Raw genomic sequence first — 20,415 nt, forward strand, 5'->3', positions numbered from 1 at the left:
GCAGAGCAGCTGTGAAGATGGAGAAGGCCGAGGCGTGTGAGCGGTCCGTGCTAGTCACTTATTCAGAGTAACGCGACTTTGGCCGTTCAAAGCAGAGTTGCGAAACTGTGGGCAAAAAGCAAAACACTGAGATAAAAAAAAACTATGCAAACAAAATGCTGAAGCAAGACCCTCAAAACTGAATTAAGTTAACATTTAATCTAAAATAAAGCAGGACGCAAGACTGCAAGCACACGTTCACACCCTACTCACAGACACTAAGATGACTGAAAAGCAGCGTCTAACGCAGCCTGCACAGATGACGACGGTTATTTTTCTTCTCATTTTTTTGGGCTTTTAAAAATTACTCTCTAAGTCCGCCAAGAAGAGTGCCTGACTGACTAATGACCGGCCATGGGAGGGAAAAAGGGTGCTGGCATACATTATGTGTCAGACTTGGACAAAAAGATAAATTCTTATAGAAATTAAATAAGGAGAAATTACTGGACAGAGGGATGAGCCAGGGAATAAGTCCTGTTTCTCTGGGTTTTTTTTTTGCCTAATCCTCTTTGGAATCAGATGAAAAATTGTTTTGATGATAACTCCAGAGATGCATATTAAGGCCTTGTAAAAATTTATTTATTTAAAAAATTACTCTATAATAAAATTTTATAAAATGTTCATAATAAAAAAATCATTTTAATCTTGTCATAGTTTAAAATGACATTAATATTTCTTCTGAATATTTCAGAATATTAACACTGAAATCCTTGTAAAATTTTAACACACACAAGAAGAGCCAACAATATGTTAGTCTGAAAGCCAACGAACCCAACAACTCATGAGGCAACTAAAAATTAGCTCTCTGAATCAGAACACAATTCTGGGAAGGAAAAGGTTTAAAGACATGCTAGAAACAAGAAAAGAAAACTCAAGGCAAGTACAAATGACAGTTTACTTTTACCAAACAGCTTATCAACTGATCTTTATGTAAATATTGCAAATGTTACAAAGCCCCTCAAAAAGCCCAACATTATTTTTATAGATTAGGGAAGAACAAAGGCCAAAAACAACACCAATAACTCAATTAAAATAACTCATGCCTGTGTTTACATAAAATTTGATGAGCATAAGATATTCGTCACACCACTGCAATTATTCTCTGAAAATAATACTCTAAATATTATTTTGACAACGTAATTATAGTTCTTACCTCAAGAGCGGTAACAAAACTCTGGCACCAATATCCAGCTAAAAATCTATGAAGAATAAGGTTCTCACAGAAAAAGAATCAAAAGAGAGTACAGGCACTGCATTAGGAGCTAGAATACTTTTTAAAAAAAGATTTTATTAGGTTTGAACTTACGCACTACAAAATGTGTTTAAGTTTCATCGTGGCACCAAAGTTTCGTTCTTGAATCCAAATAAGACTCATTAACTTCACTGGCTGCCTCTTTCAAGAAGGCATGAGAAACATCACTTCCATTCCCCTCCCTGCCTCAGTAATATCCTTCCAACTCCACTAATAAACACAAGTTATCTACTTGAAATTGACACAACTGAAAAACTAAAGGAGACCTAAACAAACGCAAGAGATGTCCCACACTCATGGGCCAGAACACTATCGTTAAGGTGGCAGTTCTCCCCAAGTGGGTCTACAGATTCAACGTAACTCCTAGTATCCACAATAAACAAATAGCTCTCACAACCTGACAACGAAATTTAACAGCCCAATTAAAAACTGGGCAAAGAATTTGAATAGACAGTTCCCCAAAGATTTATAAATAACCAAAAAGCGCATGAGAAGATGTCCAACACTGTTAGTCATTAGGGAAACGCACATCAAAACCACAGTGAGATGCCACTTCACACCCACGAGGGTGACTATAATCCAGAGAAAGGAAACAAACGTCAGCAAGGATGTGGAGAAACTGGAACCCTGCTGGTGAAAATATAAAAGGAAAAGTTTGGCAGTTTCTTAAAAAATTAAATATAAAATTGATGTACCAATTCCACTCCTAGGTATATACTCAAAAGAACTGAAAAAAAACAGGCACTCAGATAAACACACGTACACGCATGTTCGTGGCAGCGTTATTCTAAATAGCCAGAGTGGCCCAAGAGTCAAACCATGGAAACAATGAATGAACAGATGGACAAAAATGTGGTCTGTGCATCCAACGGAATATCACTCAGTCATAAAAATAAACGAAGCACTGACACACGCTCAATGTGGATGAACCTCAAAAAACATTATGCTAAGTGAAAAAAGCCAGACAAGAAAGGTCACATAATTCTATGATTCCATTTATACGAAAAATCCAGACTTGGCAAACCCAGAGCGACGAAATGCAGAATGGTGGTGGCCAGGAGCGGGGAGTGGGAAGCAAGCTCTCAGGGGATGAGAACCTCTCAGTCAGACAGAGGCGGTGGCTGTACCACACTGTCAATGCACCAAATGCTACCCAACTGTTCACTTTCAGGTGGTGAATTACATTACGGGAATGTCCCAGCAGCAAGAAACGCATTAATTACTGATACAACTGCAACTACCCGGACTGTGAACAACTCTCAATGCGCCGTACGTAAAACAGGTCTATAAAGATGGACTCTCTCTGACTGGTAAATATCAACGAACAGCCAAGCCACCAACCAAATGACTAACTTATTCATCAATGACAAACTAGTTCATTAACAGTTTTGGAAATTGGCTCCTCAGATTTTTCTGTTAGATCATCTATCTGCTTCAGGGAACAGAAAACTGATCCTGAGAAGAAGGAACAGAATAATCTTTTATCCTATACTGTAAACACCAAGTAACCGATCTTCCGCAGCCACTGAGGGACCGTGGAGAACAGGAGAGCACATCCTATTACATGCGGACAGACAGTGGAGCGGAGGGCAGAAAGCGCTGGGAGGAGAGCTGACCTCTGAGTGGGCGAGTGGGGACGGGATCCTAGCACCGTGGAGGAGGCCGGCTCCTCACTAATAGTTATTTAATCACAGCGTGTGTGCAGCTTCCTCCGGGCATCTTATTTAGGAATCCATCATTATGAGAGAAGCCATCTCCTGCCCACCCGAGTTCCTCAGCTCTGTCAGGGACATACTACCCACCACATCATACTTCACAGCAATTACAAAACGTAGTACATTCTGAACTCCCTGTCTGAATTACCACACCACAGTCCGACTTCAAAAATAACTGCCTTTCCAGGCAAGGGAGTGAAATCTGTATTTTATTGCTGATCTTTAATCCTCTAATTTGAGCTCTGAGGCTTTTGCTTTATCATAAAATGGAGCTATGAAAATACCTTTAAATACATAACATTTTAAAACATGTTACAACCTAATCCTACACCCTACCAAATTGAGAATACTCAAGAAATTACTGCTGTTTCAAAAAACTTAGAGCAAACACTTTGTGTACAAATTCCTGCATGATTTAATTAGTTCAAAAAATAATTACCGGGCCTTTCCTGGTGGCCCAGGGGTTAAGGCAAGACCCCAAGCTTCCAATGCGGGGGTGCCAGTCTGATCCCTGGTCAGGGAACTAAGGTCCCACATGCCATGTGGTGTAGGCCACTCCCCAAAAAACTTTAAAAATCAAAAACAAATAAGTAAATAGTTACAACATCCCAGAGGAAGAATTCTAAATCAAACAGAATGATGCGGGAATCTTAACAAATGCGTCTTAAATGAAAATACTAAGACATCACAGGAGGATGAGAATTATGCCAAGCCAGGCAGCACCTCCAGCAGCTCACTTAGCCTGTCTCCCATGGGCCCCGGTTTCCAGGCCTGTGCAGAAAAATGATCAGCTCAAATCCTCTCTCCACCTTCCCACAGCAGCGTCCCACTAACACACACAGAAGTACACTTCACTTTATGTAAGCATAGGCATTAAGAACTGTGTATAAATTAACTTATAAATCAAATCATATTTTAAATACAGCTGGAGATTTCTCATTTAAAAATAATGACTCATTGAATTATTACTAAAAAAGAATTTTCTTCACCTCCAATCTAGTACATTTTATAAACTGGATATTTAATACATTTGAAACGTTCTTATTAAATAACAGGTTTACCAACAAGTATTTCAATTCTTAGGGTAAAGAGACCATCTGTTAAAATTCTGTTTTTTAAAATATAATGTTATGATAATAACACCTGTCCAAAGGAGTTGTGCTGATGCAAGTAGCCCAACAACCAAAAACCTCCCAAAGCCTGGAAGGAGTTCCTGTCTTCATATTAAGGAGCATGGTTTCCTCTTAATCCCACATCAGCAGCTATTAACAATCAGAGCTAACTTCCTTCTCTGTCGTGCTATACATCTGACTTATTTAATATATGTAATGCAAGGCTGCCCTCACTGGAACATAAGCACCCTGAAGACAGACATGTCTGTATGCTATGGTCACTGTTCAGATCACACCCAACACCCAGGAGAGGGCTTGACACACCACACGTGTTAAAAGACACTCCCTCTGCTAGGGCTGCCTTCACAAAGCACCACGGACTGAGGGGCTTGAACAAGAATTTGTTTTCTTCCAGTTGGCAGGCCTGGTTTCCTGAGTCCTCTCTCCTCGGTTTGCAGATGGTCATCTTCTGTGTTCTCACGAGCTCAGTCCCCTGCGCCTGTCTGTGTCTTAATCTCCCCTTCCTGTAAGGACCCCAGTCTCGCCAGATTAGGGCCCACCCCTGAGACCACACTTCATCTTAATCCTCTGTGTAAAGGCCCTGTCTCCACAGGCAGTCACATGCAGAAGTGCACCAAGGCAAGGACTCCCAATGACTGCAGGAGGGACGGACACAGCCTACAACAGAGGAAAGGAAGTTACTACAACTCTCTTCTATGATCACTCTTCAATATCACTGATGAAGTTTCTGTTTCACAATATACAGAACATTTGCTCTAATGAACGATATAATACTCAAAGCAGTGGTATTTAAATCCTTGTCAAAGATATAAATAATCCACAATTCACACTGTCAGTTACCTGTCAACAGGGAGTCCTGTTCCACTCGTAGTTCACGAAAAAGAAGAATCAAGTCAACAGCAACGCCAATTGTACCCAAGTTCCTGCATAAGGTGTTCAAAAAAGACAAAGTCAGACACATTCCTGTTCTTAAACCTGCACTTTGAATGATGATCCCAAGAATGCAGAGACCACTGGCTAACAGTTCCTACGGTGGGCAGATTTATGGCCCTCCAAGGTACCCACATCTTCATCTCCTAAACCTGTCCATGTGTCACTTCACGTGGCAAAGGAGACTTCTGCAGTCATGAGTAAATTAAGGACCTTGAGACGAAAAGACTATCCCAGATTAACCACGTGGCCCCAGTATATCACATGGGTCTTATAAGAGTCAGAGAAGGTAGCCATGAGCCAAGAAATGCAGGAGCCTCTAGAAGCTCAAAAAGGCCAGGAAAAGACTCTCTTCTAGAGCCTCCAGAAGGGACTCAGCCATGCTGACCCACTGTAGACTTCTGAGCCCCACAACTGTGAGATAATAGATCTACGTTGTGTTAAACCACTAAGCTTTAGTAATTTGTCACAGTAGCAACAAGACACTGACTTGGGCAGCAAAAACGGGGTGCTGCTGTAACAGATAAAAAATACACGGAAGTGGTTTTGGACTTCTGTGACAAGCAGAGGCTGGAAGACTTTTGAGAAGCATGACACGAAAAGCCAAGACGCCTTGAACAAATCACTGGTAGAAACGTGGACACTGAAGGCACCGTTGGTGAGACCCCAGAAGGAAGTGAAGGACATGGGCATGGAAACTGGAAGAAAGGCAGTCCTTTTCCTGCCGTGGCAGAATCTTAGCAAAAGATGGAACTGGTATTTAGCTGAGCTGATTTTCAAGAGACATACTGACGGTGTGGCCTGATTCCCTCTTGCTGCACATGGTAAAAATGCAAAGAGAGATAAAGCAGACTAAGAGGGAGCCAGGTATAATTTGGGAAACTCTTGATCCATCCAGAATTGATGCTTTTGAACTGTGGTGTTGGAGAAGACTCTTGAGAGTCCCTTGGACTGCAAGGAGATCCAACCAGTCCATTCTAAAGGAGATCAGCCCTGGGTGTTCTTTGGAAGCAATGATGCTTAGCTCAAACTCCAGTACTTTGGCCACCTCATGCGAAGAGTTGACTTATTGGAAAAGACTCTGATGCTGGGAGGGATTGGGGGAAAGAGGAGAAGGGGATGATAGAGGATGAGATGGCTGGATGGCATCACCGACTCGATGGACATGAGTTTGGGTGAACTCCGGGAGTTGGTGATGGACAGGGAGGCCAGGCGTGCTGCTATTCATGGGGTCGCAAAGAGTCGGACACAACTGAGTGACTGAACTGAACTTGTCCATCCAGATAGCAAAAGACGCTGAAAACTAGAACGTTCACTGTTAGGAAAGTGTGCTCTGGAGAGAAAGCTGAGGGTGTGGCTGGACAACCTTTTGCTAATGACTTGGAAGAACTCCAAGGTGAGTGTTCCATCACCCAGAGAGCTCTTTAAGGAGATCAGGCATGTTCCGCATCCCCCTCGGTCATCTCAGCAGAAATCAGGAACAGAGATGGGTCATCTGAGAAAGCTCGACAGCACACTCTCTACTGCCCACTGGTGCATAAATCCCCATGACGTGCACTTGAGGCCCACAAGGTTTTTAAGAATGTCACACCAGTAGAAACCCTGCCGACGTGGATGAAATGCACAGAGAAAAAATGAAAGAAGACTGATAAAACTATTCGGGTGAAAATATGTGTTACCCTTCAAGAAAAAGGAAAGATGACTCTGTGGGCAGAGCCTCAAGCCACAGAGGATTATTCCCAAGCCTCAAAACCTGAGTTTGCCCAAGTGGATTTTGAAATTGCTTGGGACCAATGACTCCTCTCTTCCCTCAATTTTCTCCTTTTTTAGAGGATAATGTCTAAAACTGCTACCCTATGCCTGTCCCTCCACTGTATTTTGGGAGCAGACAGCCTGCTGTCCAGTTCCACGAGCTCAAAGATAAAAAGGAATCCTGCCCCGGAGTGAATCACACCCAGAATCTCAACCGTATGTAATTCAGACGGTAAGACTTGGGACACTAATGAGACTTAGATAAGATTTTGCACTTGAGTTGGTGCTGTAACAGTTGAAGAATTTGAGGGATCTCAAGATGAGATGAAGGTATTTTGCACATAGTATGGACATGAATCTTTAGGGGCCAAAGGGTAGACTGTGCTAGGTGAAATAATGGTCACTGAAAAACGTCCACATACTAAACTTGAAACTTTAGTTTATGTTACCTCACATGGCAAAAGAGGTGTGCTATAATAAATATATATTTAATCTTTGTCCCCAGGTTTCTGGCACAGAGCTCCTGATAATCCTTGAAGTCCCTGTGTGACAGGAAGGGCTCTCGTTAATCCTAACAAGCCCCCTCCTCAGTTTATGCTAATATATTAGATGACTATCACTGGGCCTGTAGACGGCTTCAGGAGGGAGCTGCTGCCACAGGAACCAACCATAAGATCAGATCAGACAGCTGACACTTTCAACCTCAACCTCCATTTCAGAGGAAGGGAAGACAGCTGGAGACTGAGTTCAATTACCATTGGCCAATGATCCAATCAGTCGTGCCTATGTGACAGAACTGTCACGAATAATCCTAAACAATGAGTTTGGAAAGGTTTCAAATGGGCTGATGAACACACCAAAGTGTCCAGAAGACGGCAGGCCTAAAAAAGGCCTACAAGTTCTGTGCCCGCCCCGCCTGCGCATCCCTTCCATGTGACTGTCCCTTTACAGGACGCTTGCAACAGAATGTAAAGTGCTTCCCTGAGTCAGTCTACTGAATTATCAAACTTGAGGGGCACCCTGGGAAGCCCTGAGTTTGCAGTCGGCTGGGCAAAAATGTACCTGGGGACCCCATTTGCACCTCGCATCAAGTGGGACAGTCCTGTGAGATTGAGTCCCGAAGTTATGGGACCTGACACCACTGATGTGAGGTAGTTAGGGTCAGACTGGATTTGAATTGTTGGACTCCCAGCTGGTGTCAGAGAATAAGAACTGGTCAGAAAATACAAGAGACCTTTCTAGGTATGATTAACGATTTGAAGATGGGAAGATTATCTTGAATTACTAGGTGGGCCTCATGTAACTATAATGGTCCTTATCAGAGGGACACCAGGTGGTCAGAGTCGGAAAGACTGGAAGATGTTACAGTGTTGCTTTGAAGATGGGAAGACAGAGCCATGAAGTAAGGAAAGCAGGCAGACTCTAGAAGCTACTAACAGATAAGCAAGAGAATGGATTCTCTGCTAGAGACTCAGAAGGAGCCAGCTCTGCTGACACTTTAACTTTAGGTCGGAAAAATGGATTTTGGACTTCTGAACGCTAGAACTGTCAGATAATAAATTTCTGTTGGTTTAAGTTACTATATTTGCAGTAATTTGTTACAACAGCAAAAGAAACTCATATAGCTCCCTACATTCTTCACTTCTTCTCAACACGAATCAGAATTAGGCCAAGACGTTCACTGCTAAAGACAAGGGTCAGGGTGGGCGTGCAAAGGCTAGGACCCTCTCTCCCCTCCCCGAGCCCAGGTGGGCAGAGGGTTGGGGTGGGCGTGCAAAGGCTAGGACCCTCTCTCCCCTCCCCGAGCCCAGGTGGGCAGAGGGTCAGGGTGGGCGTGCAAAGGCTAGGACCCTCTCTCCCCTCCCCGAGCCCAGGTGGGCAGAGGGTCGGGGTGGGCGTGCAAAGGCTAGGACCCTCTCCCCCCTCCCCGAGCCCAGGTGGGCAGACAGCACTGCCCCTTTCCTCTATTCGAATACGGGGCCTTGGAAGAGAAGACACCGCTCCCCTCTCTGCCCTTGCCTTTACACATACAAACAGCAGTCGGGTGACTGGGCGCACTGCCTGCTTCTATCGGCCAGATTCGGGGAGGAGATAAATGCAACTTCATGACATGCGAATTCTATGAAACTCAAATTTCGAGGCTCACAAATGAGGTTTTACTGGAACACAGCATATGCGTTTGTTCACGTACAACGCATGGCTGCTTTCACACTACAATGGGAGAACCAAGCCATTCTGACAGAGACCACAGAGCCTGAACTATTCATCTGGCTCTCTGCAGTAACAGCACAGCAACCCCAGCAATAGGGGTCATATTTACAGGCAGGGCTAACTGCTTTTAACAGTCTTCTCTGAGTACTTCCTGAAATTTCATATGACTCAGATTGTTCGCTCTGCTGTATTAAATCCCGTGTTTCATTCAGCCTTGGCAAAACATAATTCCTGTCCACACAAAGTGCAATTTTCAGACAAAGGATATACAAAGACCTAGCCCCTAAGAGCATCCTACTTTTTAATTAACTCTTTAATAACTTAAAACATCAGAAAAATACATTTTGCTTGAGATCTGAACCTTGACAGGCTTGGCAACATCAGCTTTAGCTGAGGTTGACTGGACTCTCTCTTGTACTTCTGACTAGAGGAAATGAATGGTTCTTCCAGGAGCTGACGCCCCAGATGGTTAGAATTTCTATCCAGGGCTCTCCTTCCCTCTCCTGTCACACTACAGGCCTCCACTTACAGGGAAGTGACAAAGTACACTCAGTTCTGGCCTGCTGCATCTGGCTATAGCCAGTTACACTTCCTCAGTGTTAACTATCACCACCAAGGTTAGTACTGTGTCTATCCATTTACCTGCACAGGGTGCCATGTTCAATTCTGTGCTGAAGTTAAATCCTCGCCTTCCCCCCTGCCCTCTCCTTTGATCTAAAGAATCTCATTAATCATATCCAAGCCTCAGGTGTAAGACGGTCCAGGCAGTGAAGGGAATCCCTCTACTGGCTTCTGCACCAGCTTAACTTCACTCATCCTGGCAGTTGACAGCAAGGCCCCTGGGCTCTGTCTACACTCGAGTCCAGGAAATAAAGATGAGCATGCTCTATGGCTTCTGACTTCCCCTCAAGTAAAACTTTTAATAAAAAGTAGATTCCATAAAACCAAAGAGGAAAGGTGCTCAGTTCTGGGAGCAGAGCGTAACGTGTAAAAGAACAAGAACAGCGCAGGGCAATTTTCTCGCTCATCTCTGTAATTACATTTTAGTTGTACATTGTAAGTTAAGTGGAAGTAAAGCTGGCAAGTTTACTGGATCTTAAGGAAAGCTGAGAAATTCACAATGTGAATTTCATCTCAGAAATTCACAATGAGCTCCCAGTTCAAAGTAAAGTCAAGAGCAACTAATTAAAACACGAAAACTAATTAAAATATTAACAACTAATAAGTGAAGTCTAGAACTGCATATGCCTTTAGGCAGGCAGAATCAAACAATCAAAGATAAGTTCAAATCACTTTTATGTAGAAAACCAAATACCTCTAAACTTATAAACGCACGTAAGAAACGGAAGCAACCTTAATGTTAAACGTGCTGTCCCTTTACATACTCATCTAAGAGTTTCCCACGGCAAGTCCTACAGAGAGCACTTGTCCCCGAGACGCGGAGAGAGTCTGAATAAAAACAGGCAGCTGTGATGCCAAAATCATTTCTACTGGACAAGCCAATACGGCAGAACCAGCACGCAGACACAAAGAAATACAATCAAAGCATGCATGCGTGCTAGGTAGCTTCAGTCATGACTGACTCTTTGTAATCCCATGGACTGTAGCCCACCAGGCTCCTCTGTCCATGGGATTCTCCAGGCAAGAATACTGGAGTGGAGTGCCAGGCCCTCCTCCAGGGGATCTTCCTGACCCAGGGATTGAACCCACATCTCTTGCATCTCTTGTATCTCCTGCATTGGCAGGCAGGCTCTTTACTACTGGTGCCAGCTGGGAAGCCCATATAATCAGAGGCATGAAGGTAACTAGAAAGAACAGTACCTGATTGAATTCTGGTTCACAGAACACTCGATACAGGCATTCCGGAGACACCGGAAGCATTCCGTTATCAGCTGCAGACTGGAAGCCAGATGCTCCACTTGAGATGGATCTCTGCAGGCCAGCTCAACAGCATGAGAAGATTTCTTTAAGATATCCAGGACTCTCTGGAAGATAGTTCTGGGTGCTGTATCTCTGAAAAATGATACAATTGTTGCACATCAGTTAAAAAAAAAAAAAAAGACTAATTTCCAAACGTCCTTTTCAGAACAGTGCGTGTATCGATAACTTAATTTTGTGGGGAGGTAGGTCAGGCCTATCTGCTTCAGCTCCTTGATTTATGACACAAAAGAGCTACAGAGACTAAGCAACCCATCAACCGTTCCCTGTATTATCTCACTGAAGCTTCGTTTTCACCTCATGAAGCTAACACTGTCCTAGCCATTTTAAAGATAACTGAACAGAGCAAGGAGTCTGAGTAACCTGCCCTGGTCACTAAGCTCACAACCCTTGGAGCCACAATCCCCACCGAAGCGGACTTCCATCCCCACGACAGCCCACATCCCGTTTACAGTGACTGTGTACGGTCAGCTCTGTCGGTTTTGAGACTGCACCCAAGTACTGCATTTCGCATTCTTTTGTTGAGTATGAGGGTTACAGATTTGCTCTCAAAACAGAAGCTCTGCATCTCCTGTTCTGGACAGAGGGTATAACCATGTCCTCTGTCAACCAGTATCTGTACCTAAAGTAAAATTATGAGAAAGAAAACTCGTGAAGGATTGCCTGAGGGGCAAGACACTATCCATTCTCAGATACAGCAAGCCAGCAGCAGGTCTCTGAGCTTATGCATGTGCAACCACACAGATGGGGGCTTGGGGAGTGGGAAGGAGGGAAGGAGACGGAAGCAGAGGGAGAGAGAGAGAGAGTTGAGAGAAAGCCAGGGTGAGTGCCCTTCCCAGGAGAGCGGTTCCCTCCCGCGCAGCCCGCACCTCGGTTCCCACACGCTGCTCACGCTCCCACATGCTGCTCCTGGCTAGCATCTCCAAGTTATGAAGAGAAGAATTTTTGTGTGCAACACGGAACCTAAATGCCAGCCAATTTCCTCATTCCATGAATCCCCAAGAGAAACAAGAATCTGCTTTAACAGTAGAAGACAGATTGCTGTTAGACAATTGAAGAGATGCTCACAGCTCAGCTCTGACCACGTGGGGTTTCTCTCTGCACTCTCACTGTGGAGTGAAGGGGAACACTTCACCCCTGGATGAAGCCAGACCACCGGAGGTGGGGGGAGCCGGGGGTGAAGTGCATTCCCACAGAACCACCGCACGGAAGCGCCCCAAGCCACTGAGACACCCACTCTGGGAGCTGCAGGACCATATAAATACTTGTGCTCCAAGTGTCATCTTTTCACCTTAAGGATGGACAGAATAAATCACATTATTCATCATGTCCTCTTCCCTGTCTTTGCCTTTAAGAAGCAAGGAGTCAAAGCCACCACCCATATTTAACACTACAAACCCCTCAGCATGACTTCTGAGTGCTAACCCTCTTTTTCCTATCTGGCTTTTCCCTCCCCTCCAACTTCCTCCCTTACCTTTTATCTAGCTGTATTTATTTATTTTGGCTTGGTAACTTGATTATATTACAGATATCAAATCATATTACATTTCCCCCAATTTGTATACTGTTAGACTACACAAAATTTATACACAAAAATTATAGTTCAAGTTTAGCAAATCTCTTTAGAGTTACTCAGTGTCTGAAGTTGTGGAGTAAGTACCCTGAGTGGCAAGGGGGGCCAGGTGTGGGCTGTGGAAAGCAAGAAGCCTAAGGCCTATCATTTCTGCTCCAGCCTACGGCTAGCAGAGGCTTGGGGAAAGGGGACACACCCACCTATTTTAAAAGATGAGCTAGATTTTCATGTTAAATCTGATTTCTAAACGTTGGCACCTATTTCAATAATGTAAAAAACACGAAAAAAAACAAGCACGGTTCCCACTTCTTGATCTGTGCTCCAAACCAAGGAGAGCTTCCATGGACTGTCAGTCGGTTATTTCTGATGAGCTACAAAGTATTTTTTTTTTAAAGCACTTCAAATTTTGTTTCAGAGACAGAGTATAAATTAATCAACTAAACTTGGAAATTCCCCCAGGAAATAACTTGCCCCCTTCTCCCTGCCATCAGCCCTCTCTAAACAAGGACCATGAAGCTTCAACTCAGGTCTCAGTGACTGAGTAACCAACTAAAAAGGTCAAAGTTCAGAGCCGTAGCTTAGTCCAGCCTCAGAAACCATATAAAACAATGAAGTATGTAAGCCACTTTCAGAGACAATAACATTCACTAACTCCATCAAGACAGCTCTAAAGAGCACTGCTGAGGGGCAGGAAATTCCCCATTCTACCCATCTTGACTACTCCAGGTGGGACTAACAATAAAATCGACAGAGTAACAAGAGAAACAGAAGTTTTAATTTGTGTGCATGGAGGTCTCCTAGAAACAGGACCAAGAAAGTGGGCCAGAGCAGGCAGCTTCTATACTTTTTAGACAAGACAAGGATACATTTGTGAGGAATTGAGAGAACAAAGAAGCAGGCTTGCGTGCTTAGTTAGTGAAGAACCTAACCAGAGCCTGCACTCGGTGGTAAATTCCAGAAGATACCGGGTTTGCTCACACAGGCTTGGGGCCCTGAATCCGCCTCTGGGGACAGCGGCCTTCTGCCTCGGGGGTCAGGGAGGGTGCCTCTCACATTGAGATTTACTGCCTGCTTTCAGACACAGACAAGGGGGATCAGAGGGTCCCTCCTGCATCAGCTCTTTCTTGAGTAATTTTAATTCAAAAAACTCAACATGCCATTAAGGCTTATTTGGGGAGGCGTGCTCTGGGCTCCAACAGTACTAAATATAGAGCAGGCCCTATTAATACACAAAGAAAATACCCAAGGGTTTAAAGTATTCTGAAGATGCCAAGAGTGATCAAGATCAACAAAGAATATGCCTAATTACTTCTATCTACTCCATCTGCATAAAGTTTCGAAGACATTTATTACTGAATCATCCAATCAAATAGAAGTAGAGCTCCACAACTTCAATAATCTGCTACAATAAAGCCTTTTTTCCTACTATGATGACTAAGAAGCGAGAAAGAAGCCAGTATGGTTTCTTTCAGCCAGTCCTTCGCAAGCTGTCTCTCACATAGGCACCACCTCCCTACTGTGAATGGCACTCTTTTTAACATCTATTTTACTCAAAACTGCTATCAAGCACAACTAAAGCTTTGAAATCAAACTATAATGCAAGGAGATCAAACCAGTCAATCCTACAGGAAATCAAGCTGAATATTCATTGAAGGACTGATGCTGGAGCTCCAATACTTTGGCCACCTGATGCAAAGAGCCAACTTACTGGAAAAAAAGACCTTGATGCTGGGAAAGATTGAGGGAAGGAGAAGGGGGAGACAGAGGATGAGATGGTTGGATGGCATCACCGACTCAATGGACAAGAGTTTGAGCAAACTCTGAGAGATAGTGAAAAACAGGGAAGCCTGGCATGCTGCAGTCCATGGGGTCGCAGAGTTGGACACAACTCAGCAACTGAGCAACAACAAATCGCAGACTACACTAAACAAAAGCACTGTTCTTAGGAAAACTGCCTAACTGACAGTCCAAGCACAGCACCCTCAGTAGGTCCAGGAACTGCCCCGAATAAACAATTTCCAACGCCACACACTTTTTGTGTGTCATACACATGCCTCTATTACACTTTCAGCCAGAAGAAAAATGTTTAACTGAACTAAAGTCAATCAAAAGACTCCTGACACACAAGTAACTATTAATAGCTCCTCAAGAGTAATCTTAGCAGCTTCTATTCCACACACAAAAGTTTACATTTTTGATACAGAGAGAAAATCAATGGGGACTGTGATCACGTGGACTCCTGAGGGCAGCAGCACTGGCCCTCCTCTGGGTTTATTCACGTGCACCCTCCACCAGAATCCCTCCTCATGCCACCCCCCACCCCAGCCTCTGCCTGGAAGAACAAACCCGGGGCTCCTGGTGGAACTCTGCTCAGAGTACAACACGCTCCCCTGGAATTCAGTCCACAGCATGGAATAACACTTCTCCACATCGGATTACATTCACTGATCCGGTCCACCACCCCAGCTGGACTACAGACCCCAGAAAAAGAGAAGACCTTATTTTTTCGTACCTCTAGGGCCCAGACCTGCACTAACTAATTTGCATTTGTTCAAATTTAAAACAGAGACGAGACTAGTCACATCTTCAGGGCAGCATCTCACTGCTTCACAGGCTCGCCAAGGAGCCCAAACGCCTACTGAGCCTGTGCTCTGAGCCCGCAGTCAGGCGCCGGGCTTGTCGGGACCAGGGCTATCAGTGTACTTTGCAGCAGCAACCAGAACCAGGTAAACACCCAGGAACCAGCTCAACTCATCCATTAAGAAATCCACAGCCCGGACCCCAAATCTGGAAAAACAGGGTCATATTTTAAGATGTAGACATCTTATAATTGGTATTTAAGAAACATCTAATTTCTTCTTCCCTACTAAATGATACAGTGGGTAAGCATAAAGGGGGAGGGAAAGGAGAGCCGTTGTAACCCGATTAACTACATTTTACATTTCCTGAAAGCAGACACTATTTCTTAGATGTCTGCATCCCTCTATTAAGGGTGAAAGAGGGAGAAAAAACCCTTTTCCTACAGAGACATATAATAAACAGCTACAGATCTTACTCACCACATTTTAATACACAACTTTCATCAGATGAGGACAAAGAAAGCTCTCCGTTAATAGTAACCAGGAGGAAAACATTTGACTTTCTCTACCTTCTCCATGCCTTGAATGGAGGCTATTTGGCAGCACAGATACAAAGTGCTCCTAACGTACTCTGTCTGCAAATTCCATATTTACTGTCAAGACAGCATAGCTAAGTATGTGTAATGATTAACAAAAGTGAAATATCTAGTGAAAATCAGTCAGTCGTTTGTATGTTACAAATGTTATTTATAATAAAAATTGCTGTCATTTCTGCTTCAACCAAACTAACACAAAATATTCGCAAAGACTTTAAAAAGCTTAGCTACTTCATTCACAGAAAGCCGAAAGTGCTTAGAAGGACAATTAAAATCCAACCGATGGACATTCCTTTTAGACAGGAATGCATACCCTGAAGACAACTTAGAAATGAAATGTTACTTTACAGAACAGAAACAGCCTCTGATTTATACAAACGGTAGGATTTCATTTCCTTCAAGTCTGAACAGATCTGTAGGTTTAATCTTGGCAAGTCCCATTTGAGTAAAATTAAAGAAAACTACCGGTGATTATGTGTAGCAGGCTAGAGCGGCCTAACATACTATCTGTACACACACCTTACAGTTAATTCATCAGGGGGACCTCCTACTGAAAAGGAAACTAACTGCTTGTCACTGTAACACTACAACTAAGAATCTCATCCTTGTTAAAAGATCTCTTCTAATACCTGAGATTTCATTAAAAACTGGCACACATGCTTTAGAGTAGTTTAACCACTGTCACTGAGGAAAACTATCAGAACACACACAAGTTCAGAGATTAAAATAACAACCACTGGTTGTCATTTAAAACCATAAACCTCTTACTGATCTGACTGCATTAGGAAGAACCAAAACAGAAAATAAAAACATCCCTAGCTCCTATCAGAACGTCTGCACCGAAGTCTGAAACTCATTTTGGCGACCTCCAACTTCTCCTGTACACGCTGTCTTCCCCTCTTCTGTCACGAGGACTCTCAAGCTGTTCCTGAGACAGAGCTGCGGGGCTGGCAAACTTTTCCTGAAAAGGGCCACAGAGTAACTAGTTCAGGCCATGAGGATCTGTTAGCTCTGTCCCAGCTGCTCCGCTGCTGCAGGGTTAGGGCAGTCAGAGACAGCACCCACACACACACATACAGCTGTGTTCTAGTGAACCTCTTCCCGTGGATGCTGGGATTTAAAGCTCACATCATCTTCATGTATCATGGAATTCTATTCATTTTCCGCTACCATTAAAAATGTAAAAATTAGTCTTAACTCAAAAACTATTAACCAAAAAAAAACCCAGTGGTGGGTCAGTTTTGGCCCACAGATCAAAATTTGGCTCTGACCCCAGCGCTGAAGGGTTTCAAATAAATGTCCTCTCCTCATCCCCCCAAAAACTCCCGTCTCCTTCTACTCCAATGTCCTCACCATACTCAAAATGCATCTCTCCTCAGAACACAGACTCTCAAGTGCATTATGCCAAGGAAAGCAAGCAGAGAGAAGGTGGATGCACGGAAGTAGGGCGTCCAGGAAAGAACTGTGCGCACAGAGGAACCTGGCGGATGGCAGGGCTGGCACTAGAGGCCCAGGGAGAAGGCCAGGCTGTTCCAGAAGAGGCGCTGGAGCAACTACCAGTCATATGGGGAAAAACCAGGACTGGAGCCTTAAGCAAAAAGGAACTCCATGTGGATTTAAGAATGTATGTTAGACACAGGCTCTGCAGGCCACTGAAAGGACCACCTGCCTGATGAGAAGCCAGGGAGGGTTCTGAGCAGAGGAATGACGTCACCTGCTTTCACTTTTAAAGGATCCCTCTGCTATTCCATAAAGAACTGATCACAGCAAAAGAAAGAAAAGATACATGGAGATCAGTTAGGACACTCTTCCACCACGAGGTTGGGAGAGGAGGGGCCAGCGGTAGACTCTGAACATATTCTGAAGGTGGAGTCAATGAGATTTGATGAGAAATTATTATGAGGGGTATCTGAGAAAGCAGAGTTGAGGATGGTGCCAAACTCTGACCCAACTCTGGCCTGAGCAATAAATGGACGGACTATCTCCTGTTGACTGAACTGGAGAAGACTGCTGTGAAGATACTGGGGGAGGGGGAATATCAGGAGTTCAGTCTGAGATTTGCTACATCTGACATGCCTGTTAGAAATACAAGCAGAAATATGGAGTAAGCAGATGAACATACGTGTCTGAACATCAGGAGCAAAGTCCAGCTAAAGAAAGTGTTAGAGCTATCACCAACTCTAACAAAACCCCAAGACTGAAGGCAACCACCATGACAGCACAGGTAGGTGGGGAGAATTCTGAGGGACTGAGTGCGGGACCTCAGGAAGAACAGCCAATAAGACAGAAGCAGCAGAAGGGATGGGGTTCTGGAAGCCAAATGAAGACGGTGTTCCAGGGAGAAAGAAGTGATGAGCAACATCAAGCAGCAGAGAAGATGGGATTTCAGGTGAAGACCAAGGGGCCTGGCAATGTGGAATGGGTTCAAGAGAGAGGAAAGGGAAACTGTAGTAGATGAACATAAAAAACCCTTAGAGAAGTTTATATAAGTGGGAGAAAAAAATGAGGGAAATGGGGGAGAGATTCTTCTTAGGATGGGAAAAATCATAGCAGATTTATCAACTGATGAGAATAATCCAATAGAAAGGGTGAAACGGATGATTTAAGAAAGAGGGGAAGGGAAGAGAATTGTTGGAGCAACGTATGCAAAAGAGAGGAATATGTGCAGACCTCAGGGGGGCTGGCATTTGGAGAAGGGCAGTACCCACAGTACCCGAGGGAAGGCGAGCTATGGGGACAGACTGAGGCAGCGGTGCGGAGAGGAAAGCGGGAATTCCTGGAAACGCATGAAGCTCAGAATGAGCAGGAGAACCAGTGGAGGCTGAGGGAGCGCAAACGGGCCGGGCGATGGAGGACTGCCAGGGAGCACGGAATCCCTACACAAGGTCAGTGATCGTCAGTTTACAGACAGCCCGATCAGTGTGCTGTTACGTTCTTCTCCATCCTCGTTCACTTATTTGTGTGCAAGTGGAAAAGCAGCAGCAAGCTGGATTTAACTAGAGCTAGAGTTTTACCAGCGAAGTGTAACAAAGGAGAAGAGGCAAGGGAACTGAGAATAAATACAAGGAAATGCTTTATCACTGATCCATAGGTCTAACCTGGATTTAAGGGATACGTGACTATAAGGGACAGAGGGACTAAAAGGGACAGAGAATAGGAAGAAGTAAGATCAACAGACTGCGTGTCCAGCGGGGAGCGTAAGACTTAGTAAAGTAGGGGACCCAGAGACAGACAAGACAGAACAGGCAGGCAGAATGGGACTCTTGGAATCCAGACTGCGGAGGGCATGCAGCCACGGTTAATCACAAGGCCTAGGTAGCACACAGCAACGTCTGGTTAGATGGGGGAAGCAGGGGAGGGGAGAGGTGGTCAAAGTCAAGAAATAAAAGGTCAGGGTAATGAAACGATCATCTAAGTTCAGTTCAGTTCAGTCACTCAGTCATGTCCGACTCTTTGCAACCCCATGAATTGCAGCACACCAGGCCTCCCTGTCCATCACAAACTCCTGGAGTTCACTCAGACTCAAGTCCATCGACTCAGTGATGCCATCCAGCCATCTCATCCTCTGGCGTCCCCTTCTCCTCCTGCCCCCAATCCCTCCCAGCATCAGAGTCTTTCCCAATGAGTCAGCTCTTCGCATGAGGTGGCCAAAGTACTGGAGTTTCAGCTTCAGCATCATTCCCTCCAAAGAACACCCAGGGCTGAACTCTTTCAGAATGGACTGGTTGGATCTCCTTGCAGTCCAAGGGACTCTCAAGAGTCTTCTCCAACACCACAGTTCACAAGCATCAATTCTTCAGCGCTCAGCCTTCTTCACAGTCCAACTCTCACATCCATACATGACCACAGGAAAAACCATAGCCTTGACTAGACGGACTTTTGTTGGCAAAGTAATGTCTCTGCTTTTGAATATGAAACGATCATCTCAGTAAACACTAAAATAACCAAGGCTTGAGACGGGAGAAGTAACGCAGAGTTAACAGTGACCCAAAGTCAGATTCTTCAAGGAATGACAGAGTGACCACCCGAACTTTTAACAGAAAGAGATTATCTATGAGCTATACATACTCTGATGGCATGATACGGAAAGTTGCAGGGATCATGGAGGGAAAAGTTCTGAAAGCAGCAATGACAGCTACCTTCACACCTACACATCCTCAAGCTAAGCAACACAGAGGATATAGGAGAAAACAGCCCACTTGGAGGACTTTCTGGGAAAGGTTTGTCTTTAGAAGTGAGCCATATTTCACCTAGATCAAGAAAATGACAGGAATGTCCAGAGAGGTTGAAGACACAAGGAATTTTGACATGGTGGTGGTTTAGTCACTAAGTCGTGTCCGACTCTTGCAACCCCATGGACTGTAGCCCGCCAGGCTCCTCCGTCCATGGGATTCTCCAGGCAAGAATATTGGAATGGGTTGCCATTTCCTATTCCAGGGGATCTTCCTGACCCAGGGATTGAACCCAGGTTTCCTGCACTGCATACAATCTCCTACATTGCAGGCAGATTCTTTACTGACTGAGCCACCAGGAAAGCCCCCTGCACATGGGAAGGGTTTTAAACGTTGAGTCCAAAAGGATCTATACAAAGCCTTAAGGGAACCAGTGAGTAAGAGAAAACCTAGTTTCCCATATTAATTAAAAAATTAGCTTGTAAATGTCTAGCAAAATCCCTGCTGAGATTTTACTCTGAATGG

General features: G+C 44.4%; 1 protein-coding gene across 1 annotated transcript in view; it reads right to left on the reverse strand.

Moving 5' to 3' along the window:
* Positions 1-20,415, reverse strand: part of ATXN10 (ataxin 10) — a 142,118-nt gene that overhangs the window by 105,271 nt on the left and 16,432 nt on the right. The window contains exons 2-3 of the mRNA XM_027540514.1: positions 10,854-11,045; positions 4,980-5,062 (exon numbers count right to left, since the gene is read on the reverse strand). Of these exons, the coding sequence (XP_027396315.1) occupies positions 4,980-5,062; positions 10,854-11,045 (275 nt within the window). The remainder of the gene's footprint in view (positions 1-4,979; positions 5,063-10,853; positions 11,046-20,415) is intronic.

This window comes from Bos indicus x Bos taurus, chromosome 5, assembly GCF_003369695.1.
Source record: "Bos indicus x Bos taurus breed Angus x Brahman F1 hybrid chromosome 5, Bos_hybrid_MaternalHap_v2.0, whole genome shotgun sequence".
Lineage (NCBI taxonomy): Eukaryota > Metazoa > Chordata > Mammalia > Artiodactyla > Bovidae > Bos > Bos indicus x Bos taurus.